Here is a 26853-nt window from a genome sequence, read left to right as displayed (position 1 = left end):
ATTTTTTTTTTTTTTTTTTTTTTTTTTTAGGCGTTTTTGTGTTTTTTTTTTTTTTTTCTTTTTTATTTCAACTTCTTACATTTACCATTTATATATTTTTTTTATTTCCCCGTTTCATCATATTTTCCCCTTATCCCATACGTTATCTTTTCCTTACACTTTTTTTTTTTTTTTTTTTCCCCCCCCTTTATGTTTACCTTTCGTTAAAACGCACATTTGCGTTACTTTTTTTTTGTACTCCGTCCTTACCTCGTCATCTCCCCTCGTGGGCGTGAAATGTACCGCTCCATGCGTATAAAAGCATTCCCCGTAAAAGATCACCTGGGCGCGTCGCCTTAATTTTTAAAACACGTCCGTACACACGACGCACATGCGCGTGTACACATAAGCGTGTTCTTCATACGTGCGTGTTCATACGTTCCTGTTAATACGTCTCTGTTAATACGTTCCTGTTCATATGTCCCAGTTCATATGCGTGTGTTTATACGCACATATACCTATAGGAACACACTCTTTGCATGTGAGAGCGTGCTCTCCCCCCTGTATTTATGATTTTACAAACTTTCTTCCTTCCCCACCTCCCCCACCTCCCCCACCTCCCCCACCTCCCCCACCTCCCCCTTTATATTGTCTTATCTCAGTTTAAATGTTTATGAAATTGTAAACTTTTTTTTTTTTTTTTTTTATTGTAGTGTTTTATTTACACATATATGAAGTTTTTTCCCCCCCCCCGTTCCACCAATGTGCGGATATGTCCCTGCGCGTATGCATGTACATCCTCGTACGGACGAGCAAGGAGGCGGCACTCGAGTGTATGACTCGGCGCCTGTGCGTATGACGCGACACTGTATGGATGACTCGGCATCTTTCCTATAAAAGCGTATACGTCCCTGCAAGTTTACATAACAAACACACACCCTCCATGTGTGTATGAGCGTGCCACCCACCCCCCCTCGTCGCCATGTCCATTTGCACACACAGTCCGTTGTGCATTTTAAAAAAGATACCAAGTCACTTTTTTTTATTATTTTTTTTTTGAGACCCCACTTTTTTTGTTTTCGCGTTTCCCCTGGGGTGTAGCGGCGCACCGTTGGTTTATATTCCACATATTGGTGTCCCTCTGTTCTGACTTGGTGACGGCCAAACCCCCCCCCCCCCCGACGTCTCTCCCCCTGCACACAACTATGTGTACACCCGTTGACGCCCCTTCCTGTGCCAGAACCATACACACCGATAAAAAAATGTAGAAATAAAATTTCATAAAATGAAAAAAATATACAGGGGAACGAAAACGGACGAGATATTTCAGGCGCAGAAAAATAAATACAATCATCTGATAAACAAAAACCACATTTACAACAACATTTATTTGAACTTGGAGGTGTATGAAAAATGGAGAAATCCTAACACGGATGTGAGTTGCGATGGTGGCATCTGTTTTGCAGTGCGACAGGGCAAGACCTGCACCGCCACACAAGTGTCCCTTTCACATAGGGCCAAGAAGCAGGCCTTCCTAATGACAGGAGCGTTTTAGCTGCCCTGCCGAGACATGCACATATGTGTTTACCCCTGCGCATTTATCATTTTTTTTTTTTTTTGTCCCCATTAGAAAGATGAGCACAGTCACTGGAATGAGAGGTCCCTGAGTCTGGTCCTGAACGCGGACTCGAATGTGATGGACAAGGAGGTGAAGCACCTTCTGAGGAGGTTCGAACGAGTGTCACGCGGTTGAGGAGAGCGCGGGCTAGCAGCCAGTGTGTGTGCAAGCGGCCAATGCGTTTCGTGAGACCGGAGCGAGAGTGTCCCACCAATAAGTCTCGAGTTTACTCCACCAATGTAGCACACGTAGCGTACCACTGCAACATGTGTACCACTCCGCGTCATTACGCCCCCTCACTTGTCCCCCCCCTGCAGAGGCGTGTCGGACTCGCTGAAACACCTGATATGGGTGCGGTCCAACGACGTAAACTACTTTGTTATAAACTTCCCTCACTTTTACGAAACCACTATATACAACACGTTTGGAGATAAAATCCCGTCCATTCTGTTCAACGATTGCCCAACATTCTGTGGAGGAATCCTGGGGCTGCAGGAAGACATTATGTGTGTGCAGACTAAAATAGAAGAATTAGAAATTGAAAATAATGAAGACTATGATAATTTTAACATTAATGATTCTACCAGTAACATTTTACAACTTTTATTTAATCTTCCAAATGAAAACGAAAAAAAAAAAGATCAGTATTTATTGCCTGAACATAATTTTTGGATAGAACCCAAAACATTGAGTACCCCAAATTTTGGGTTCACAAATAAAAAAAAAAAAAAAAAATTTTTTTATATTGAAAATGTGAAAAATAAATTATTAAAGAATAAGAAAATCGATAACTACCTTAGGGTTGCATCTGATTCGGTCCTGCCCTATACGAGCAATTTCATTTTTAAAAATTTGTCAAGTCGGTTTTATAAGAGTAAGGGGGAGAAGACGACTCCAGAAAAAGACGACACGGAAAAGGGAGAATGTAACGCTATTAGTGATAATTTGAAAAAGGGCGGCTTCGTTAAGTTGGGCAGTGGTGGCGGTGTGCATGTACACACTGGCCATGTAGGTGCGATGAAGAAGCCGACGGAGGGGAAGCAAAACGTAAAGGAAGGAGGAGGGAAAAATGTCGAATGCTTAGCTACCAATGGAGACAGAATCCATAACGAGTCCAGTTATAAAGTGTCCAACTGTAGTGAATGTGAAAAAAATATCCTCATCAAAGACGATATAATTATTTTCCACAATGCACCAGATGATACGAGTAATGGACTAGATGATACGAATGATGGGCCGGATGTCGACACAGGAGGACAAGAGTACTACGAGCAGGGCGAGGCAGAGGACTACCTGAACGGAAGAAGGAACTGTGAGAAGATTCCGGGGCGTCACTCCTGTCGAGTTAGTGCTACAGACGGTTGTGGTCACCGTGGTGGTGTTAGCGACAAGGCACAGGACCATTTGGGGTCCACGAACAAGGAGTTGCGTGAGTCGAACAAGTACCTAGACATCCAGTGCTACATGACGGAGCAATACATTATAAGTAAAAAGCAGGCGGAAAAAATGAATAAAGCAAAATTATACTTACGAACAACCAGAAAGAAAAAAGCAGACAAGGAAGGAAGTCACCTTAATGCCAAAGACAAGGCGCAGCACGACGCAAATTTGAACCACACGGGGGGTCACAACTCGGATGATTCGTTTGTAAATGGCGCACATGGTGCAAGTGGTGCGAGTGGTGTAAGTGGAGACGGGGATGAGAAGGCTTGTGGAATAGCGGCTGGAGAAAGTAGCCCCATGTATCGTTTAAAAAAATATGCCAGTTATAACGGCACAAGAAATTTTTTAAAAAAAGCTTTTAGTGTGAACAGGGCGAATCAAAAAACTGAAAGGAAGCTGTCTGACCACATTTCTTCTTTGCTTAAGAAAAGCCTGAGCAAGGACAAGGAAAAGAAAAGCTTAATTCCGCACTGGAATAAAGTGAGCGTGGAGGATAGTGGCTCCTCCATTAAGACCAGCACGAAGAAGAAGAAAAAGAAAGATTTGCCACGGGATGAGCTCCGCATGGGCGGGTGGTCATCTTCCAAAAAGGACGCACATAATGGTGAGCGGCATGACGGGCAGAGTGATAAGATGCAATCAAATTACGCACCCGTGGAGGAGCGCGCAGAGAGTCCCAACAGCGGAAGCGGGGAGTCCGCACGGACCTACCTTCAAGCAGAAAGTACCTCCTCCGATGGTGGGCTGATGCAAGGGAAAAGGGAGGACCACGTTTACGACCCCCGGTTGAGGCAGCGGCAAGGGAACGATGGAGAAGAAGAGGGGGACGACGGCGAATCCATTGTGAAATTGAGCGAGTTTAATAACGAAGATGTGCAGAATAAGAGAACCGACTCATTCCATGCGCACGGAAAATATGTCACCCATCATGGGGTCGACTCTGAGAGGAACAACGACGATGGAGAGAAGAGGTCCCTGTTTGGAAAATTGAAAAATATTTTTTATAAAAAAAAAAAATCCAAAGATTCAGAGGGGGGGGACATGATCAAATTTGCGAATGTGTGTAGGAGCGAGGAATACCAGCGTAGCCAAGGTGCAAGGAAAAGGAACACGTTCGATGCAGGCAATGTATACGGTGACGGCACGGAGCAGGAGGATGAGTATAGGACGAGAGAAGAGAAAGGGCATACCAGTAATGGAGATCATGAGGGGGCTAGTTTTTCCTCCAACAGGAACAACACGGGGATGGTGACCCATTATAACACTTTTACTTCTGTTAGGGGGTATGGGGTGTCGGAGAGGAGCGGTCGGCACGACAAGAGTAATTCCCCTGGACGCAACGAAACGGTGGGTACAAGTAGGAAGAAAAATTACCAAATTATTATCAGCAAACATGAAAAGAAGGATCATCAGGAGAGGCATGCTGGGGGGGTAGGAAAGAAGGAAGACAATAATAAGAAAAGCTTCTTCTCTAGAATTGCAAAAATGAGTCCTCCGTTTGGTTTGTCTTTTGAAAGAGCGACGAAATTTGGAGGAGGAACCCCACAGGCAGAAATGGGGACAGTGACGGATGAGGCGGATGTGGACGACTTGGAAAATTTCCATCTCCCAGCGAGCCACCCGCTCAACGAGGAAAAGAGCCAAGGGAGTGACAGCGGCCAAAGCGACGTGAGTGCCAGCGATAGGGGCGATAGCGACAGGGGAGACAGCGAACGGAGTGAAGGCAACGCGAGTGCTGGTGAACAAAAGAAGAGGCAGAAAAAGATCAACTTCAAGTATGAATCCGTGGACAAGGCCGACGCGGCGAATGGAGACCCCAGAAAGGGGTCAGTTTATAAGGAGAAGAATGTGGGTAAGACGGAAATGAAAGGACAGCCTAGCGGGAAGGACGCCTCGCGGGAGAAGCAAATGCACGACAGGGAGACGAACAAAATGGAAAAGAAGTACGCTTCCGTGGAGTATGACAGTAAGGACAATCCCAAATTGGAGAAAGAGCTGTACAGCAAGTTTTATGAAAATGGGGGTGCCAGCGGTGCGAACGCCGCTAATGCTGGAAATAATAACCTTGGGGGAAGTCGTGTCCGCGGCGCCGGGGGAGGGGCGTACCCGCCCAACGTGTACAATTTAGACGACGCTACGGAGCTGACGGCTCTGCTGAACGACAACGGAAAGCACGAAATTAAGAAGCTTCTATGGGCTATAAATAACAATTTTGGAAATGACATCGAGTTCGCACCCATCATCCCAAATCTGTGCATTATACTTCTTATCTACTTCAAGGCGTCCGTCGTGTATTGCATTATGCATTGTTTAATTAAAAAAGGAATTGACACTATTAAGAACAAGGAGTTGCCATTCTTTATATATAAAAGAAAGGATTTTGTAAAGTACGTAAAATATATTTTAAATTCCTTTATTCAATTTTTGCCCAAGTGTTACCATTATTTGAGGAAGTTGAATTTTGATTTAGCAGCATGGACAGCAAGGTGCATCCAGGATGGTTTTTCACGTATGCTTCCATTCGATTTTGTACTGAGGATTTACGGTATATATATATTTGAAGGACAGAAGACCTTATGTCTTTACTGTCTAGCCTTGTTAAAATTTTTTGAAACTGATTTATTAAAATGTACAAATATTGAACAAGTGGAAAATATACTATACCACATTTGTATGCATCCCTACTTAACAATTAATGAATTGACACAAATTGCGTATCGGTTTAAATTAAAGAGCAAAGAGAAGCAACTGAAGTTTTCCACGAAATGTCCTTCGCCCTACCTGATGAATGTTAAAATGAAAACTTTTTATAGACCCAGATTGAACGATAATTCTAGGTTAATAAATTCTTTACATTGGCAAAATATATGGGAGAGGATTCCGAGCAATTTGAGGTCGTTAGATCCTTGTTTAACTTATTGTTCGAAGAAGGATGGGTACAGCTTCCATGTGTTGGTGGAAAGAACAGAAAAGAATAAAAGGAAACCCATGATACTTATTTTAAAAACATTCGATTATGATTTGATGGGTTTTTTTTGTCCCTTTTCCCTCACCAGAGACCTCAATTTTGTTAACTGTTCCGACAAGAGTTCTGCTTTTCTCTGTACCTTTAACACACATTTTAAATTTTATAAGTGGTCAGGCAAAAATAACACTCTCGTACTTATACGCGATGGAATTTACATTGGCGGAAACGACATTGCTTTGTTTATTGACAAGGACTTCAAGGTTGGAAAGACCCACTCATCTGAGTCCTTCTTCTCCCCGCCCCTCATCTCCGCCGGTCGAGACTTCCACATCATGGACATCGAGGTGTGGAACCTCAAGTAGGGGTCCTCAGTCATCGCGCAAAAAAAAAAAAAAAGGGGCGAACGAGGGGCATATTTTGGTGTGTTTTTTTTTTTTTTCCAGACAAGGGGGGGCGTAATCTCCTACTTGACAAATTACCCATCAGAGCATTGTATACGGGACAACCCCCAACTTGTAGAAAGGAACGAAGAAAACTGCCTGAGAGGAAGCACACATTCCTCCGTTTCATCTCACGTCGGTGGTGAAGACGTAATCTTTTGTTTTATACATATTTCCCCCCCCCCCCCTGTTCGATTATCCTTACCGCATGAACAAGGAATTTTTTTTTTTTTTTTTTTTTTTTTTTTTTCCACATTTTATTACCTTTTTCGCTACTTTTCTTCCGTCCTCTACTTGTGCATTTTTTTTCTCTCTCTGTTCTCTTTTCACATTACCCCCTTTTTTTAATAAAACTTATTTAAAAATAATTAGCTTTAATATATCAAATTGTTTTTATGCCAATTTGTGTCTTGCCTCTCCCGTCCCCAACAGTGCAGCGCAGCGCAGCGCCATTTTGGGCCTAACCAGCGTCCCTCCCTCCGCGCGTACATACGAGTCATGTGTGCGCGCGATATTTCAACTGAGTAGAAATAGTACGGGAAAAGCGCAGCTTTTAAAATACTCTTTCCACGTGGTAGGAATGTAATGTCTTGTACAGTTTATTAGCCCAACTCAACCCCATGTGGTAGTTTCCCCATTCCGAGTTACATTGAAAAAAAATTGACCCATGTTGTGCGCTTGCGCGGAGGAAAAAAAAAAAAAAAAAATTCCTTGTTTCATGTGTGCACAAGCGTCTGCGCATTTCTACATCGGGGTTTTTTCTTGTGCGTACTGTCCTTTTCAATTAAAAGTGGAATCGCCATATGACTGTCACAAAATGAATCAACATGTTTTCTTTTCCCATTTGTAAAAAAACAAAATGCACAGCGTGTACGAAGGGCTTCAAAAGGGGGAATGATTAACACATTCTGTGATGTGCGAGTGTAAACTAATCTGATGTGACTGGGCCTACGTCCCACCCCCTTGCATTCAAGTACAAACGCCGTACGAACAGTGTGCAGCATCGTATAAGCCATGAGTAAATAGACCCCCAAAAATGACGACCTGCGATCTGTTCTCCAAAAAAATCTCTGTCTTTTGTAAATTCAGAAGAAACATTTTCAACACCATTAGCCGAAATGACGAGACCCCAAATTTGAACACTATTCATTTGAGCACGTGTGCTGATGGGGAGGGCTACGCAGGGGAGGACCAAACGAACAAATGTGACGAAGCACACCTATGCAATGAAGAACACATCCCATACAATTTGATACGAGAAAAACACCTCTATGGAGTTAATTTGAATGTCGATATATATCTCCTCAAAAATTATAACATTGTATTTTTTCTGCACAACGTAATTAACATTTACAACCCTGTAATAAAATCGTTGAAAACCCTTTTTACGAAGAATGATTACGTCATCACTTGCTCGTTTCTGCATGGGGACTCCCTCATAGTGGTCCTGTATGGATCCGCCCGCTGTTCATGTAAATAAGAGTGATGACACGGCACACAGTGAGGTGTTTCAAGGAGAGTGCCACAAGACAGACACACTGGACCGTGCTTCCCCCAACACCAGCAGGCACTAATGTGATCGAACATGTCCATGTCTTTTTACAAATTGCGCATCATGTCCCACTCCAACATGCAGGCATACAAATATATTGCACGGAAAGACAAATCCTGAAAGAAGAAATAAAATTAAATGATCACGACTTTTACGAAAAAATTTTTGTTCAGAAGGAAAATAACTACTTGGTGTTGATAACGAATAAACGGGTTCTAAAGGTTCTGGATTCAGAAAAAAAAACTTTTATTTTAAACATGTACCTGCATCTGGAATATTGTAACATTGCACAGTAATGAACCCGTTTTGTAAAAGTGAACAACATTGAGAGGCAACACATGGGCTAACACACCATCACACATTCGAAGGGGAGAAGAAATAACGCACTTTTGTTACCCCTTTTTTATATAATTTTCCCCTCTTGTAGGTACTACGATTTTTTTTTAATTTTGAGGAAAAGGAAGCTGTATTTGTGGAACTTGGAGCAGACTTACACGGGTGGGTGTTTCACTTCTGCCTACCTCGGGGGAATATTCCTCCCATTGTGGTACACAAACGTCAACACGCGGCTTCGTCTCATCATGTCTTTTTCCATGCCGCCCCTCCAGCATCCCCCCCATTTTTTTTTTTTTTTCCCCCCCCCCCCTGTCCTTTTTTTTTTTTTTCATCACCTGGCCTGTTCAGGTGGTCAGGCAAGCAGTTTTTTTTTTTTTCCCCCCCCCCCCCTTTTTATAGGTCTTAAAATGAAAGAGAAGAATCTGGAGGTTGACCCAACGTTGCACGTGAACTGCTTTGGGTTTTGCGAGAGGAACATTCTGATCGGGGCGTCCGACGGAAGACTCATCCTACTAAAGGTTAGCCCTTACATGGTGTACGTGTTATTATTCAACTCTCCCCCCGCATGGAGAGTAACTTGACCGTGTGAAGTGAATGCAGCGCCGACTCATAAGTAGAAATAAAGAGGTGATCCCGAGGAGATGCCATTTTTCTTATGCACATCATTACAGGACCTCGTGGAAAAATGGACAATCAAAAATGAAAAAGGAGATGTTCACTTCCACAAGAACATTTGCTACGTACATTACTACGATGGGTACATCACTACCAAGGACGGGGACTCGCTCAAATTGTAAGTTGACCCTCGTTAGAAGTGTCATCCGCATGAGGAGCATTACACACGCGACGCCCATTCACCCGCATGAGGAGCATTACACACACGACTCCCATTTACCACCGCTACACAGATGGGCCTGCCAATTCAACCCAGCGAAACTTCCCACAGAGAAAGAACTGATCATGAAACTGGAAAAAGACATGTGTGTTCAAATCAACATAAGCAAAATAATTCCTCATGAAAAGTTTTTCCTCCTAATTGACAAAAAAAACTGTGCCATATATTCTTCAAAAAAAAATAACTACAATGATCTAAGCACATTTTTTTACACACATAATAGCAAAATAAAAAATATTTTCTCGTGGAAAAATCATATCTTCAGCTTTAGCTACAATGGGAAAATTTTTAATTACCAACTGGATGAAAAAAAAGTAGAACGAAATTATTGTCTTCATAAATTTAGAGACTTCATTACCTGTGTAAAATACCTGTACAGCGAAAATGATTTTTTCTTTTTCTGCATTGGCTTTAATAATGGGGTTATATACATAGTTAAAATGAAACACCTCTTTGTTGACGTTGTGACATGTGTAAAGACGAGCAACAATTCAATTATTCACATTGAGGAAAGTGAAAATTGCCAATACATATGTGTCATTGCGCAGGAGGAAGAGTACGTTTTTTTTTTGTGCAAAGAGGAGAATGTGTTTAAGCCACTGGGATATTTGAAGATTTGTGAAGCGGAGTTGAGGGGCTCTTTCTATTTGCCCTCCACTCGCTCGTTTTACGTCTTGGGGGCGCACAACCTGCTCTTCCGGGTTTGCGCGGAGCGCTTGGCGCCACGCGCGTCGCCATGTACATCGCTACACACGTCACTACACACGTCGCAGCAATGTGCGCAGTCGCCGCTAGCCTCGCCGCTAGCCTCGCCTCTAACCCCGCCCACCGCGGACAACCCGTACGACCTGCATGTCGAGTATGAAATCCTCGAGGTGCAGTTCAACTCCACGGAGGAGGAGGCCCGCCTGTACAACCCCAGCGGGAGGAGAAGCGGAGGCAGCAGTGCCGTGCTGGACAGAACAAGCAGCCACACGACCGAATGCAGCGACAGCGAGCGAGAAGAGTCCCCACTCAACAGCTCGGCCAGCGACATATCGGAAGGGGAGTACGACAAAATGAACTTCTACAGAAATAAAATGAGCCTCACTAGAAACTCAGAGGAAGAGACGGAGGAAAAACAAAACTCCATGCAAATGTGCATGTTTAATAAGAAGAGGAAGAATTTACAAAAATATGTGGAGACGCTATTTAGTGAATCCGTGATGAACAAATTGGAAAAAAGACGAAAAAAATATCCCACGTGTTTGAGCATAAATTTGGAGAGAGACAAAAGGAAGGAAGAAGAAAAAGAAAACGCAGAGGAAGAAAAAAAAAATAAAAAAAATAAATTAAACACAGGGAAAAGTCTCGAAATGAATATTTCTTGTATAGCCAAAATGAATGATAATGGGTTTGTGTTAACAACTGAGGGGATAAAAAATAATTGCATTTTTTTCTTACACCTTAATGGAAGAAGCAGTGGAAGATACAGAATGGACAGCGGTCGAAGAAAGACCATTTTGCGCCCAACTGTGGTGTACAAAATTAGCCGCAAAATTTTCCCTGAAAGGGTATCCATAGTTAGCATGACAGTGAATGAAGCAAACCACCTTCTCTTCTGCTTAACAAATCACAATACCATTTTTATCTTTTCCACAAAATATTTTTTTTTATATTATCAAGTGAACATTCCTTTGTATGAAAAGGTCCGGAACATTTATGTAAATGAAGGGGAAAATAAAAGACAATACATTTTTGTTAGTCTTGGAAATAATTATATAAAATTGGACATTCATTTTTTCTTCGTGCACCTGTTTAATGTGTTAAAGAGATATCATGTGAGTGCGCATCGGTGGGTACAACGCTTCGGAAGAGATACACAAATGGAAAAGTCCGCTTGTTCAGAAATGCCACACGTAAACATGGACTCGTTATACCAATTTTTAATTGAAGAAATTCATGACTACATTGTTGAACAATTTGTGAAAAAAAAAAAAAAAAAAAAAAATATTATTCCTTTCACGTTGGAAAATATACACTCTGATGTAGCGTTCCTCATGCAGCTTTGCAAAAATGAGCAACGACCGGAGGGGGAATTATCCGGGCGCAACAATGACACCATCACAACGGGGGAGCAGACAATAACAGACAATCGTGAAGATGGTAGGGGACACGCTGAACGTAATGATATCATGGACATTTGGAACTTCATTCAAAATAACACTAAAGCGGAGGAAGAGGAAAAGGACAAAATGGAACAGCAGAAAAAAAAAATAAATCTTATTTTAAATTATGATCAACGTAACATGATTAATATATTTAACACAAATGACGTGGTCCAAGATGAAGACATTCTCTACAGTTTACGAGAAATGAAAGAAGCAAAGGAAAATGAAGAAAATGTAAAGAGGGCACTTTTACATAAAAAAAATATGAACATGAAAATTAACAAATTAAAAAAAAAATATATGAAATTTTTTAAAAAAAAAAAATTTCTCATCGATGTAGACATGTCCAAAAGGATATACAAAAATCTCAAACACAAAATAAAAGAATATGAACAAGTCTTTGTGTACAACCAAAGACAATATGATGAAAGAATTCGGTATCTTATGCGGACGTATGAGCGATTGAAATTTTCAACACACTCTCTAACTTCTCACCCACTGGATGGGGACAAAACGCCACTAACCATCACGTGCATAAAAATGTACTTGAAAAATCAGCGCCTGAACGAATTTGTAAAAAAAAAAAAAAAAAAATTAGCACAAGGAGAATTAAAAATAAAGTCCAACTTATGGAACAGGTCAATCAGTCCCTCCATCAGTTTAACGATACCAGACAGAAAAATCAAAAGCTTAAGGTTGTTAACAATGAAGAAAAAATTGAAGAAATATGTCACAAGAAAAAAATTATTAAAATGTACGAGCATGTACTTGCTCAGGTGGACCAGATGGAGAAGTCTACTTCGCCCCCGAGGCCCCCCAGGCGGATATGTAGCATAACGTAGGGCGTGGACACGAGCGACCATGCGAGGTGGTACACGGGAAAAGGGACGTCCGCCTCGTCGCTCCTCTCGTCTTCACATTTACAAAGGAGAAGGCGTTTGTTTCTTTCCCACGACACACATATGTGCAGCATTTTTCCTCTAATATGTAGCTCCCCCCCCCCCAGATAGGTACTTTATATTTTTATTTATTATTTTTTTCTCTCAACGCTCAGCGAGATAATTCGGGAGTACGAAGACGACAAGAGGAAGCTGCTTCACCAAATTAACTTCATCAAGGAGATGTTCAACGAGGACTTCCGTGCGGTCATGTCGCAGATGGAGGAGGTACCGCGTGGGCGCAATGTGTTGTGTCTTTTTTTTTTTTGCGCGGCTTCCATTTTTGCATTATCACGTTTGACCACCCCCCAACACAGTGCCCCTCCCCTTCTTTTCTGCCACCCCAGCGAATGGCGCAGATGCACGATGAAGTACTTTTTTTGAGGGAGGCCCTGCAGAAGGAGGAGGAGCCATGCGGTAGAGCGGCGAAAGGTGAAGGAGTTGATCCCCAGGAGGAAGGCGCTTGTCCCGCCTCTGCTCAGATGGAAGCCTCCTCCCACGAGATGTGTACCTCTTCCCATTCCAAGCAAGTGAGCACGCCGGACGGGTCAGAGAAGGGACCAAGTTCCGTGCTGGACCACCTTGGGAAGTTTATTTTCAAGAAGAAGAAAGGAACAACCGTGAAGAAAATAAAAAGTATCAATTTTGACCGGACCTGCTTTGAAGCGAAAAACAAACATTACAACAAAGAGAAGATAGAAAGACGCTTGGAAAAAATGAGAACAAAATTTGCACAAGAATTAAAGCTGCTGCATATGAAAAAGATAGAAGCCATTCGTATAATAAAATTTATTTCCCTCAAAATTGTGGCTATCGACGAAAAAAATAGCATATTAATGGAGCTGCGAAAGAGGGAGGTCAAGTTAAGGAAGCAAAGAAAAATATTTACAAAAGAATTGAGCATCCTGGATAATCAGATGAATACATATATTCAGGACATGCAAATGTTGGTCTACGACATGGATTGTCACAATGTGAGTGGGCACAAAAATGCATGCCCATGTGATCGTGCAGAAATGTTTTTTTTTTGTCTCCATATATAAGACACAGCGATTACGTCGCACACATGGTAGTGTAAAACAAGAAAAAATATATGACTCAAACAGCTTTGTTACGTGTGCCCTTTTATATTATACCGCTTTTTTTTTTTTTTTTTCTTTTGCACGGCTTTTGCGCAGGAACAAAAGGATAAGAACCTCCAAAGGCTGAAAGAACTGATGGGGGAAGACAGCCTTTGCTACAGGACGCTGATAAAGGGGCTGCGTAAAAATCAGGACGAGGCATCGGACGAAAGTGACGGAGGATACTCCAAGGGGGGGGCGCCACAAGACGCAGAAGAGGAAGAACATGATGATGATGAAACTGCAGCAAAGGAATGTGCTGAACTCAGCCAAACACAGGAGAATGATCAGGTGGACCATGTGGAGTGTCTGAAAAAAAATGGATTAAACAAAACAGATCAAATAGATAAAATAAAAAAAGAAAATATTTCCATTTTGAACGGAATAAGTAACATAAAAAAAAATATAGAATATAAAAAAAATGAACAAAGAAAATTATTGACCAAAAAAAAAAACATCGAGAAGGAAATCCACATGTTAAATGAAGAAATGAAAATTATTGAAGAAGACAAAAAGAAAAATATTTCTCAAGTCAAATTTTACATTCTTGTAAAAATTTCCAAACTAAGAAATATAGATTATGTGTATGACAAAAAAAAGTACCGTTTAAATTTGACCAGCAATTGTGCCATCATCAGCAGAGACCAGTACAGAGACATCATGCAAAAAATGGAAAAACTCATGTGCAGGAAGGAAGAACTGAACAAAGTTTACACAACGTTAAAAAGGGAAAATGCAGAATTGGAACATGTTAATAATAAGCTATATAAAAATATGAACGATAAGAAAAATGCCCTAAAAAATAAATTGAAAAAACATGATTTAATTTTCGACTTTAATGATTTGGAAAAAAAATATCAAGAAAAAAAAAAAAAAGGAATTATACAGGAAATTAAAAACACGGAAATGGAAAATAACAGATATATGAATTTGCTTCATAAGGAACTCGGTCGAAAGAATGCTCAACTGAATGACGTCCGTAAAGAAAACACTCTCCTGCTGGAGAAAATTAATCAGTACATTCAGGTGCTCAAGGGGAGGGCACCATAGCAACACAGTTTGCAAAAAAAAAAAAAAAAATGTACGCAAATGTTTTCTGCACGTCGTGGGCACCTTTTTTCCCTTGGCGTAGTTTACCCCCCTAGCTTAGTAACAAAATAACACCCGTCCAACTTGTCCATTTTTCATTTTTTTTTTTTTTTTTTAATTATAATTTTGTAAAAACATTAAGAAATAAAAGTTCATTCGATTGATAAGGGAAGAAAAAAAAAAAAAAAAAATATAAAAAGGTGAAGAAGTTTAAAAGATGGTAAAAAAAAAAAATGGCATGTTCACCATAATCGTGTGGTGCATAACATAAATATAATACACCACACGTACAGTCGCTGCTTTTTCACAACTGTAATTTTTTTTTCAAAAATACAAAACAGTGGCTTTTTTAAAACATAACATAAAAATGACAAGGTGATGGTGTTACATTGGTGCGACAAGGAAAAGGCTAATTAAAATGAATTAACAAATATTTAAGTTGCGCCGCTATGTGGGCACATTTTTTTTTTTTTTTCCTTTTTTTTTTCCATGGACTGGGGAGAGGTGGAGTTGGGTTGTGGCATTCGCCTCTCTTTACTCCACCCCTATATACTCATGCCCCATACATGGTGTTTTGTTTTTGTTCCTGCAAAGGTTTATACGCTGGCAACCCTAATTTCACTGCCCCGCAGCAATATAAGGTATTATAGGTTGGAAATAAATGCGTAATTGTGTGAAAGCACATGTGTCGGACGAACTGTGCTACTTGGCTTCTCTTCTAAGAGGAAAAAAAAAAAAAAAAATGAGAGCTCCCAAAAGGATTCCAATAAGACAGGGGACGCATCCGTCTCGTAGGGTTAAAAGGTGCAACGCACGCACCGCTTCATGTGTGATCGGACGACCGTGTGGTTGTAACGCGTTGGAGGTTTGCACGTTGATACATTGTTGGTGGGCGTTTTTTCCCCATGGGGGCCATTCATGTCTGCCTCTTTCGGGCGGGAAGTATCCTCCGGGGGGAAGACCCAATTAAAGTGAGAATACGTGCCGATGTTGTGCCAACGATAAAGAGTAAAATTAGATCCTAACAGGAAGAGGTTCCCTCACGATGTGTTATACGTATGAACAATTTTTCAACTTCATATCAGTGCCCCATACTTTTTTTTGCGGCGTGTAAAAAAATATCTGTTTTGCCCAAGCAGTGTGTCTAGAGGAGGGGAAGAGGTTTCCCATTTGTATGATGTCCACCTGGCCGACCAGCTAAAAGGCAATTTCACAAACATTTCAGGACGATCCTTTTTTTCTCCATTTGATGTGACTAAATGTTATGCCGGAAACTGCCTCGACATATATATATATATATTTTTCTTGCCCGTTTTGCTCAACGTGGGGTAAGGAGGAGAGTGACAGTGAAATCTTCTCTCCCTTTCAGCTGCTCCAGTCGTCCTCGTAATTGTCTTCATCCATTTCGTTTCCGTCATCGTGGCAGTTGACGAGGTTTTCTTTCTCCTCATCCTCGTCATCTACAACCTTAACCATTTCGTTATGCTCTTCATCGTCCTCTTCCGGGTCGTACTCTTCTTCATCTTCATCCTTTTCCTCTTCCTCCTCGACTTCTTCTTCTTCCTCCTCCTCTTCAACTACTTCCTCATCCTTTTGGCCCTCCTCCTCATCTACTTCTTCATTCACCTCTTCATCATCTTCCTCCTCCTCCTCGTCATTTGCGTCCTCTTCCTCCTCATCGTCTTCGTCATGACTCAGTTTTTGCTTTTTTCTCGCCTTTGTTTCATCCTCTTCATCGTACTGGTTATTATCATTTTGGTCCTCCTCCTCTTCGTTGTCCTCGTCCGCATCGGGGTCTCTGTGCTCATCATCTTCCTCCGGTACATACTCTTCATCATCTTCGCCCTCTTCTGCCTCCTCTTCCTCTTCTTCCTCTTCATCCTCATCATTTAGCGTTTTCTGCTTCGTTTCCTTTTTGGCTCTATGTGCATATTGCTCGTTGCTTCCTTCCCCTTCTTCCGCTTCCTCCTCCTCATCGTCCTCTGCCGCTTCTTCCTCCTCAGCTGGCATGTCATTCTCTGCGTGTTCTTCTTCTTCTTCTTCCTCCTCCTCTTCCTCTTCTTCCTGTTTCAAATTAGCACAACTATCGTGGAGGTTATTTCCTGTGGATGAATCTGCCGCATTTGCTCCGTCATTCATCGCATTTGCCGCATCTCCCACTTCTGTGCCATTAGTCGCTTCCCTCCTTCTCTTTCCCTCATGGGTTCTGTTATCACCACATTTGATTACATGTCCCGCTGCGCGGTCCCTCCTTTGTGCTTCCTCTTCCTTATGAGTCATGACCCCGTCCTCTTGGTCATTTCTGCTCTTCCCCTTATCAGCGTACATTATTTTATAGGCCTTTTCGTACTCATTGTCGGAGTCATTTTTGGGGGGTCTGTTGTTATACTGCCTATTTTCCAAGTACCTTTTTAACTTAAGGTCTCGCGATTCTCTCCACTTGGTTAATTTGTCTGTGTCCTCACAGATGCAGAGGTAATATTTAATTAGACTGACGAGTTTTTTCTTAAAGAGGAGGAAAGCATAATTATTTTCATGAACAAATTCTTGTTTGCTGATGGAAGGTTTAAGCCAATTAGGAACATTCACAATGACCGTGAGGGCATACTTGTATAAATTTCCTTCGTATAATGATGGGTTTGGAGGGTATTTCGAAAGGGAAAGATTATAAGCAGTATCTATGAAGGGTGCATCTAACCGTTTTATTAGTCGGTTCTTGTAATAGAGTAAAATTCCTGCTTCACAAATTCTATTAACCTCGATGCAGCTACTCGTGTTGTCGTTTAGGAAACCCATCATGATGAAGGACCCATATTCATAATCGGAGGGAGTGAAGAGATAATGAAATTCAACCATCCGGTAAAGTTTCCTCCTTAAGAAATTGTACAGAGTATACTTATGGGTATTATTTATATAATACTCATCTTTTATTTTTAGTGTCTCCATATATACATTTACATAATTTTCTTTTCTTGCTTTTTCATTTTCTTCATGTTTCGCATTATTATTACGATAATTCATTAAATGCATATTTCCTCTTCTTCTTCCTACTCCCATTTCACTTTTTTCTCTTTTATTTTTTGTCTTTTTCATTCTTTTTCCTCCTTCTTTTAGGAGTGTCGTTTTGGGGGAGGCGGGGTCTTGTTCTTCATTTTGTGTTCCGTCTGGGTTGTTTCCAACGGCTGAGCCGCTCATCAGAGCGTCATTCGTTTCTTGTGCCTTTTCCTGATTTTCCGCGTCACCGACGGTTTCCCCCGTTGCAGTCGCCTCGCCGAGATTAGCCTCCGTGCCGTTTGCCCCATTTGCCTCTTCTCCCTGTTGGGCTTTTTCTACATTGTTCGCATTCTCCGTTGCGTTAGCGTTTTTGTTGCCTTCCTCCTTTCCCTCTTCCTCTTCCTGCTCTTCGTCATCGTCATCGTCCTCTTCCTCATCATCCTCCTCCTCACCGTCCTCATTGTAGTCGTCCTCCTGTGCGCTATCATCGGTGTCGTTCCTATGCACATGTTTTCTCTTTTTCACTTCCTGCGTTATTCCATACTCTAAAGCTTCTTCTAGCTTTTTCTTTTGCAATTTTGTGAACCCGTTTTCATCCACTTCGCTATCATCCTCCTCTTCTTCATTCGTTTCGGCTTCCTTTGCACTAGCCTCAAGGTTGCTCTCCATGGCATGTGCACCAGCATGATTAGAGGGGGCGGCTTCATCTCCTTCGTTTGAACCCTTCCCACCAGTGTTCCCTTTACATCCGTTTATATCACCATTACTACTTGCTTCAGTTGCCCCAGGGACTTCCAAATTTTCCACACTGTCTTTGTTAATACTACTACTACTACTATTAGTACCAGGCGCTTCACCGTGCATTTCGTTCTTTACGTGTACTTTCTCACTGGAAATTCCATCGTTGTTCAAATCGTTCATGTTGTTACCCTGGTTGGTATTCTCATCTCCGTTTTTATCAACGTGTGGGTCCTCACCTTCCCCTGCCTTATTCACTTCATGGTTCAACTCTTCCTTCACTCCAACAGGTGCATTTCCGTCCTCAGCCTTTTCCTTCTTCTCCACATCTGCACCACTCTTCCCATTCTTTGTAGCTCCCTTTTTGAATTTCCTTCCCCTCTTACCCTTCTTGCCCTTATTGTTACCAGTGGAAGACGTCCCTGCACCATCTCCTGCTGCACCGCTCGCATTGTGCTCGTCTTTCCTCATACAAGTTGGTATGAGTAAAGTGTTTTGAAGAAAAATATTAGTACTTCTCCTTAGGTATAGCCAATACAAATAAGTCGATAAGCAATAATCAATGCTATCCTTGGGGTGATCCCACAGGGGGAAAATAGGACTAACATTGTACTTTTCTTTTGAAATGGAAGGATTCAAATGGGAGTTGTATTCGAACAAATTCATTTTTTTTAAAACATCATTGCTGCGCTGAAATTCCTCATTTTCATAATACCTACTACTACCACTACCTTTATTGCTCTTTGGGGGCGTCGACGTTTTTGCTCCTCCTTTGGCTTCCTCCGTTTGGTTCTGTCCACTATTCGCACACGCGTTGGCGCACGCATTGGCATCTGCTGCTCGTTCTGCAGGGGACAGCGCACCATTTGAACCCTCAACCTTGAGGCACTTTTCGTTCACCTCGTTTTGGCTACCATCCTTAGTAGTGTTATGTGTGTCCGTATACTCATCAGCACCATCACCCGTTTCACCACCATGAGCGACAGTATCATCGTGGTTGTCGTCGTCGTGTCCGTTGTTTCCTTCCATGTCCTCCTTCTGCTGCTCCTCCTTATCCCCATCTGTAGTCGTTCCCCCATTATTACTACCACCATGCAATCGACTCGCACCACCATGATCAACTTTGCTCCTTTTACATTTTTCCGTTTCCTCGTCCTGTGGATCAGAACAAGCCTTTCGCTTAACCTCTTCCCTGTTGCTCAGTTTAATATCCTCAATGCAGTGCATTTTTCTTGAAGCGTCCATTCCATTTTTCATACCATTCGTGGCCCCGCTAGCAGCTCCTCTTTTCTTTTTACTACATTTAATTTCATCAATGCTCAGGGGAGAGCTGCTCAGGTAAATATTATTATTTGCAGGAGAAAATACAATAAAGTCCATGTCGTCTCTAAAGTCCCAATACAATAACCTCGTACCACTATACGTGCCCAGGATATTAATTTGTTCTGCTAATAAGCTAGGGCTATTAAATGGTGTGTAGGACATGAGGAGCTTTTGATGGTGCCTATGTTCAGACTTGTTTGCAATATTTCTGTTTATTAATTCTTTATTTGGTAACTTCCACATGCAGAGGGGTGTGGCTAACTCCTTGGCGTCACAGTGATTCATTAATTCTAAGGAGAGTAATCCGATACCAATTGTATTTATGGTCCTAGACATGATAGCACAACTGGAGGAGATTCTTGCAAATGACATTTTGAACCCTACGCCATATTTTATATCAAATATTCCATTTGCATTTTCATTGTAAAAATATTCCTGGTCATAATTTTTATAATAATAATGAGCATTGAAGGGGCATTTTTTCTTCCTCTTTTGGTTGTTGTTACCCACTTCAGGGGATGCTACAGGGTCGTTTGTCATCGTTTGCCCTTCTTCCCCAGTTGGGTTACTACTATTCTGTCCTGTGAGTTCACCCTGCTGGGCTCCTTCGGCGGTTGCATTATGAGCGGCATCCCCTCCTGATGTGGCCTCTGCATTAGACTTATTATTCCTACCACTATCATCCACACCGCTCTCCTCATCTGAGTCGTCAAATCGGCTGCTATTCACAAAATGGGTATTGGGTAAGTTATGCTTCTTCACACTTGTGCCCACATCAGTTTCATTGGACAAGCTGTTATTATCGTAGTTACGGTAGTTTCCATACAGGCGGAGAATTCTATTCATGGCATTGAAGTCCAGCCCCTCTCCATCATCCTGAATGGACAACATCCCGTCATGCTCTGGGGTCAATTCATATTTTATAAAAACATTTTCAGCCGGATTTAAAGCATGTACACAATTATCCACCAAATTGGCAAAGGCACCAAAGAGCCATTTTTGCAGAGTACAGAAACTATACAGTAGACTAATGGAATGTGTATCCCTAAAGTAGTAGAGTGGCATTTGTGTGGTTGATATTTTTTCCCTCGATGTATCATACTCATGTATTCTAAGAGGGTTATCCCCTGTGAGGGACAACAACCAAGCATCTCCAAAAATGGAATTCTTTTTAAACCCTCCTTGGATGAATATACAAGGGACAGGATTTTTATTGGCTCTTCCAAGTACATTTTTTGATTCGAAAAAGCAACCCACATGTCTCTGTCTAGCATTATATATAAATTCTTCATTGTATAATTTACCCCTTAGTACATACCACCTCTTTTGTGAAAAGAAGTAGACATAAATTTCATCACTTGAAACTATTTTCAACTTATTGTCCTTGTTCATGTAAGTTATCCCACTACATAGCAGCATTAACTTTTCTATCGTCTTTGGCTCTGCACTTTTAAAATCCTGATGTCTCTGCGTTATGAAGATACTACTATAGTTGGACCTACAACCAATTTTCCCTTCGTATATTTCCCTTTTCCATTCTCCTGTTATTTTTATTTTCTTAAGTATGTTATTCACTTGATCGTTTTCATTATCTGAGGAGTCTTTATCATCACTTAAATTGAAAGATGCATTTGGGAGGCCATTTTCCACCAAGGCATTATTCGTTAAGCTGTTTAAATTTTCACACGTGCTGCTTTTATCTATTGACTGACTCGTGGCCAAATTATTTTGGTAAAACTGCTTGTTGTGTCCTTCATGGTTGTTACTACCCCCAACGCCACTGTTCCCACCAGCATGAGCATTTCCATTGTTGAAGGAATCCACGTGCATTATGTCAACTGCATTGTATAATGTACCTTCTATAGAGCTAGATGTATTATATATAAAATTTCTGCAGGGACCTCCACTAGTCGGCACTCCGCCAGCGCCTCCAATATTGCCCACATTACCTAATGCACTGAGGCTGCCTACACCGACAAGAGGCGGGGATGAGGGGGTATTTGTAGCTGCCCCACTTGAAGTGGATGCAGAGTTGAGGCGGAAGGTCCACATGTCGTCCAATAACTTCCTCTCACGACAATTCTTATTCGAATCGAAATACTCCCCACCAAACAAACACAACGTATTGGTGTCAGACCAAACGAAATTCATTCCATATCTACCAATTGGCGAATCTTGACTGGAGTAATTGATTCGGACCCACATGTTTATTTGAAATAAGAACATCCACATGTCATTCAGGTTAACAATGTTATTATTGTAAAGACATTTGCCTCCAAAAATGATTACTCCCTCTGTTAGATTCGTCTTTTCCCCTCGAACGTGTTCACTTTTGGCTGGGTATACAAGTGAACAATGTTGATCCCTAGGTAAGGGAATTTTTCCTTTTGTAACTCGATGGCTCCATTTTCTCGTCTCCATATCAAGTGTATAAATGTCATTAAAATAAGTATTCTCATTACTACCACCGAACAGGAAAACAGCTATTCCAGTCTTCAAAGAGATTAAGTGTGTGGTGTGCCCATCTCTCTCTTCAGGATAATTTCCGCCCAGTGGCAATAACTTATAATTGTAATAAATGAGACTAAAGGTGAGGGTATGATTGAATGGTACCTTTTTGTGCTTACTATTTGTCCCTCCAAACATGTACAATTTATTTCCATACTTAACAATACTATGTCCGTAGAGATACGAGTGTGGTGATTCGTTCATTATTTTAAGCCACTTGATTCTGCCAAAGACAGAAGATATAAGCATATTTTTAATATTATTCATTTTGTATGTTTCAATATTTTTCTTAATAACCTTCATGAGCTCTTCCTCATCATCCGATGAAGTTCCCCTGTTGTTCAGGGAATTACACTGCATGTTTAAATTCCTGGACATGCACAGATAATCGTGTGCACTGAGCCCACCACCTTTCTGATTCATCCCTCCACCACCCATTCCTAACCCACCAACGGAGGCCATACTACCATTGTTAAATACGCCATCTGAACGCATATTTAACAAATTATTCATGGTGGGGTGACCTCCTTTTTTCTTATTCATATTCATGTTCATCATGTTGTTACAAGACAAAGCGTACTTGTCACTTCCCTTGGCATATTTGAGCAGGTTGTTTAGGTCAGCCTGCGTTTTAACATTACTTAAAAGTTTCTCGTTATCCATATTCATTCTATCTGTACTGCCTGCGTTCACATTTCCACCTCCAGCACCACCTCCATTAGAGCTATTATTATTATTGACCATGCTACTGTTAGCTACATTGGAGAGGATGCTCGAGTATATATGATTATTCATAAGAGCACTATTCAAATTTCTGTGGTTAAATAGCACGTTAGGAATATTATTAACACTTGTGCTGTTGGAGTTGTGATTCATAAAATCATATGATGATTTGCTCAAACCAAAAGCTGCTTCTATCCTTGCCAACCCAGAAGCATCCGGAACGACATTTCGATTTGGATCCTTTTCTAATTTTCTTATAATGTCATGTAGAATGTCGTGCCCAACTACTGCACCGATGTATGCATATATTTTGCCATGAGGTAATTCGTTGTTTAAAAAATCAGTCACTATCCCCCTTATGCATACACGCTGGTCTGGAGTGGTAATATTGTGATTTGCAAGAACTTCAAGTAAGTTAAAAAGGGTTGGCCGGTACCCAAAATTCTCATTGTATGACTGCTGTTGTGACTTGTGGTTATTATATGCGTGATTATTGTTCGGGTGCGCGTTCTGCGAGGACTGCGAATTTTGCGCATGTTGCGAATTTTGTGAAGGCTGTGCATTTTGCGCGTTGTATAGGGAGTCGCCACCGTGTGGGTGATTGGACTGGTTGTTATGCTGCTGGTGACTGTTATGCAGATGGTGGTTCACATTTTTTTGCCTATTCGTGCACCCCAGCTTGTTATTTTTAATCAGTTCACTGTTGGGGTTGGACGACCCTTGCGCGTTGCCGGACGCACCCAAATTGGCCGCTGTTCCATTAAGCACATTTTTGTTATTCACACTACTTCCATTAGTAGCCGCACTTCCAACGCTGTTGTACAATTTACTATTCTTGTCCTCATAATTTCCACCGTGGTACGGTAGAAGATGCGATTTGTGTGAGTGTGTTGCATTCATTTGGTTCAGCCTTATTTGCTTAGCGTGCTGGACTTGCTGCATGTGAGGATGCGTCGAAGGAACGTTATTATTATTACTGTTCGTATTATTGTCCTTTGACTGAGTAGAATTTGATAAATTTGTAGAAGGGACAATATGCGTTACGGCATTATTTGTACCGTTGCTTTGGTTTAAATTGCAGGTAGACTGATTTACCATTTTATTATTTTTCTTATTACACAGTGTGGAATTGTAGTTGTCGCTATTTTCAAAATCGTCCAAGTTGATGTTGGAATTTTTAACTAGGTTGGTGATGGGTCCCTGGTGCATGCCCGGGGAGGACATATTATGTCTCACGTTGCCAACACCACTAACATGGCCAACGCCGCCGACACCGCTGCTGCCGTTCGCGCTGCTGCTCAGGGTGCTGATGGCCGCATTCGCGCCTTTGCTGGAATTGTTGATGACTGTGGAGGGGGAGGTGTTGACGCTGTTGCTGTCTGCGGTGGCGGAGTTGTTGCTGCCCACTCGTTTGAGTCGGTTGATGTGGAAGTCGGCGTCAGTGCCGCTCGGCTGGTTGGCGTTCGACTGATTGCCGCTGGGCTGATTGCCGCTTGACAATGTTTTGTTAAAGTCAAAAAGCTGCTCCAGCCAGTCGGCAATTTTCGCGTTAAAGATGTGCGTGCCAGTGTTGATGTCAATGCCCTTTTTCGTTATGCTCACTCCTATGCATTTGTACTCCTCATGTAATTTCTGCACATGCAAGGTAACACCATCACTGTGTTCAGGAATAAATATATCATATACTTCAGAAGTTTTTTTATCGTTGATGGCTTTCGAAGGATCTAATATGAAGTAAATTCCTGAATCATTTTGCAAACATTTAATTAAATCCAAGTTGTAATTGGAAATGTTAAAATGTTTACTCATCGTATAGTTCTCTTCTCGTCTCGTCTGGTCTCTTCCCTTCTCTTCTCTCGGTTGGTCGCTAATTCTTTACTTGTGCTTTCGTAGTGTTGTGTTTTTAAATTGTTTTTGTTGTCATCAATTTTTGATCCATTTATTTTTATGCATTTGAGACTGTGACCGTCCTCCTCATTTAAAACGATGCGCTCATTAACACCTCGCCCTTGGGTCGCGCGACACCGGTATGTGTGTATGCGGACGTATGTATACACTTGTGCATATACGCGCGTGCACATACGCATGTATATTCGTTGGTGTGGTGGACCCCCTTCCAATTGGCAGATTCGAAACACAGGTTCAAGCGGTCACACGTAACAGGTTAACAGCGCGTACAACACGTCTCTGAACACACCGATGAGGGGGGGGGGAGGGGGGGAGGGCAGCAAAAAATGAATAAAAAAAAAAAAAATGTCACACATACAACATATGCGCAATGGGCAGAACTACATTTGTGTGCGCATACAAAATGAGTTCTGTTTTACAAACTCGAGGAGGAATAAAAAAAAAAAAAAAAAAAAAAAAATTCAAAAATTTGTGCAAATGTCACAGGCACTCCGCGCCTGGTTAAGCCGCACGAGTTTTCTCACACTTTTCGTGCTTTTCCCCCAGTCCGCCTTTTTTTCACGTTTTCCCAAAACAAATATCACAACAGGACAAGGGAGGAGGGGGGAAGGAAGAAAAAAAGTATATCACAAGATTTAAAAAAAAAGGTGGGGGGGGGGGGAAAAAAAAAAGGCTGTAAAACACAGGCACTTTTCTTCCGCGTAGTAAAAAAAAAAAAAAAATGACATGCAAGCGGTGATACGCTAATACAACACAATGGTCAATTTTAGCATGGAGAGAGGGAGAGGAAAGGGGGGGGGGAGTTTTAACATATAGCACACGTATAATAAAAATTGTACCTTGTTACACGTACATAAAAAGAACGCGCGTGTATGGGGTTGAATGCATTTATACACTCGCAGCACAAATATATACGCACCAACGCACAGGGCAGGTGAGGACACATATATATTAATACATACAATTATGTGCATATAACTGAAGTGACGCGCTGGGTGAACAATTATACGATTTGGCTTTGTTCGTCAAGCACGTAAATGTATACACAGTATGAACATGCAATATTGAAATAAGACATACATTCGGGGGCGAAAAAGGGGGAAAAGAAAAAAGAAAAAAAAAAGGGGGAAAAAAAAAATTTCATAAATATTAACAGTTGAGTGAAAAAAGACTTTTGGAGTTGAAAAAGAGAAAGCATTTTCTTATCATTTAATTTTACAAAATTGCTTACTGGAGTGGGTAACCCCTAAATGAAAACATAAATAATGTGGTGTTTTGGGTTACCCCAAGAGGAAAATGCACATTCTCGTAGTAATGTGTATATAAATACAAAATGCATAATATGTTTTTATATATATGTATATGGGCACATGTTTAAAAGGTATTACAAACATATGCGCAGCGCAACGTTAAAATGTAACGCGACGCGTACAAAACATACTCACATGAGAAGAAACATGGTTTAAGCGCTAGCAAACACGCATGAAGGCGCAAACGCAAAAAGTACAAGCGCACAAATTACGCAGTATACAAATATATATACATTATTTATTATATATATATATATCCATGCAATAAAATGATCATGTAAGGATAAGAAAAAAAAAAAAAAAAAGGTTATATTCACGCGTAATAAAAAAAAAGTGAACATAAAATTTTCAAGTTTTGTCAATATATGGTACGTAAAACTTGTTCATTTCAATTTCGTATTTTTTTATTTTGTTTTATTTTTATTCTGTTTTTGGTTTTATTTTATATTTCGTTTTGGTTTTATTTATAAATTTCCGCTTAGGAAATAAAAAAATGGATTTTTTTTTAGAAAGTGCTATTTTTCGCTTTTATATTTATATACAATACAAAAATATGTAATACATTGGCAAATTTAAAAAATATGCTGAAATGAAAAAAAAGGGGGTATTTATATATAAAAGGAAATATAAAAAAGTGGGAACAAATATTTAAATTCAGAAAATATATTTCTCTCACCTTGTCAATGCAATGCGCATTATTATATATACATATTACATATATATATATATATATAACAATATTATATGCATAAAAATGTCCGTTTTATGCTTATGCGGTGAAGTCCATCACTGTATTTTCTTATTTATTTTGTATGCATTT

At 41.0% G+C, this 26853-nt stretch overlaps 3 protein-coding genes across 3 annotated transcripts; 2 read left to right on the top strand and 1 right to left on the bottom strand.

Moving 5' to 3' along the window:
• Positions 1-1264: 1264 nt before the first annotated feature.
• Positions 1265-6370, top strand: AK88_05288 (uncharacterized protein; the record flags this gene model as incomplete). The annotated part of the gene is made up of 3 exons (XM_012482890.1): positions 1265-1414; positions 1610-1707; positions 1915-6370. The coding sequence occupies 3 exons, from the start codon at positions 1265-1267 to the stop codon at positions 6368-6370; spliced, it is 4704 nt and encodes a 1567-aa protein (XP_012338313.1).
• A 1114-nt stretch (positions 6371-7484) lies between these two features.
• AK88_05287 (uncharacterized protein) lies at positions 7485-14490 on the top strand (the record flags this gene model as incomplete). Its single annotated transcript, XM_012482889.1, has 11 exons — positions 7485-7920; positions 8085-8292; positions 8428-8498; positions 8736-8854; positions 9008-9129; positions 9245-9932; positions 10005-11954; positions 12041-12219; positions 12436-12547; positions 12667-13293; positions 13498-14490. The coding sequence occupies 11 exons, from the start codon at positions 7485-7487 to the stop codon at positions 14488-14490; spliced, it is 5505 nt and encodes a 1834-aa protein (XP_012338312.1).
• Positions 14491-15894: 1404 nt separating this feature from the next.
• On the bottom strand, positions 15895-24624 carry AK88_05286 (uncharacterized protein; the record flags this gene model as incomplete). Its single annotated transcript, XM_012482888.1, has 1 exon — positions 15895-24624. The coding sequence occupies one exon, from the start codon at positions 24622-24624 to the stop codon at positions 15895-15897; it is 8730 nt and encodes a 2909-aa protein (XP_012338311.1).
• Between the last annotated feature and the right edge of the window lie 2229 nt (positions 24625-26853).

This window comes from Plasmodium fragile (assembly GCF_000956335.1).
Source record: "Plasmodium fragile strain nilgiri unplaced genomic scaffold supercont1.112, whole genome shotgun sequence".
In the NCBI taxonomy this organism is placed as follows: Eukaryota; Apicomplexa; class Aconoidasida; order Haemosporida; family Plasmodiidae; genus Plasmodium; species Plasmodium fragile.
This window is presented reverse-complemented; position numbering and strand designations above follow the sequence as displayed.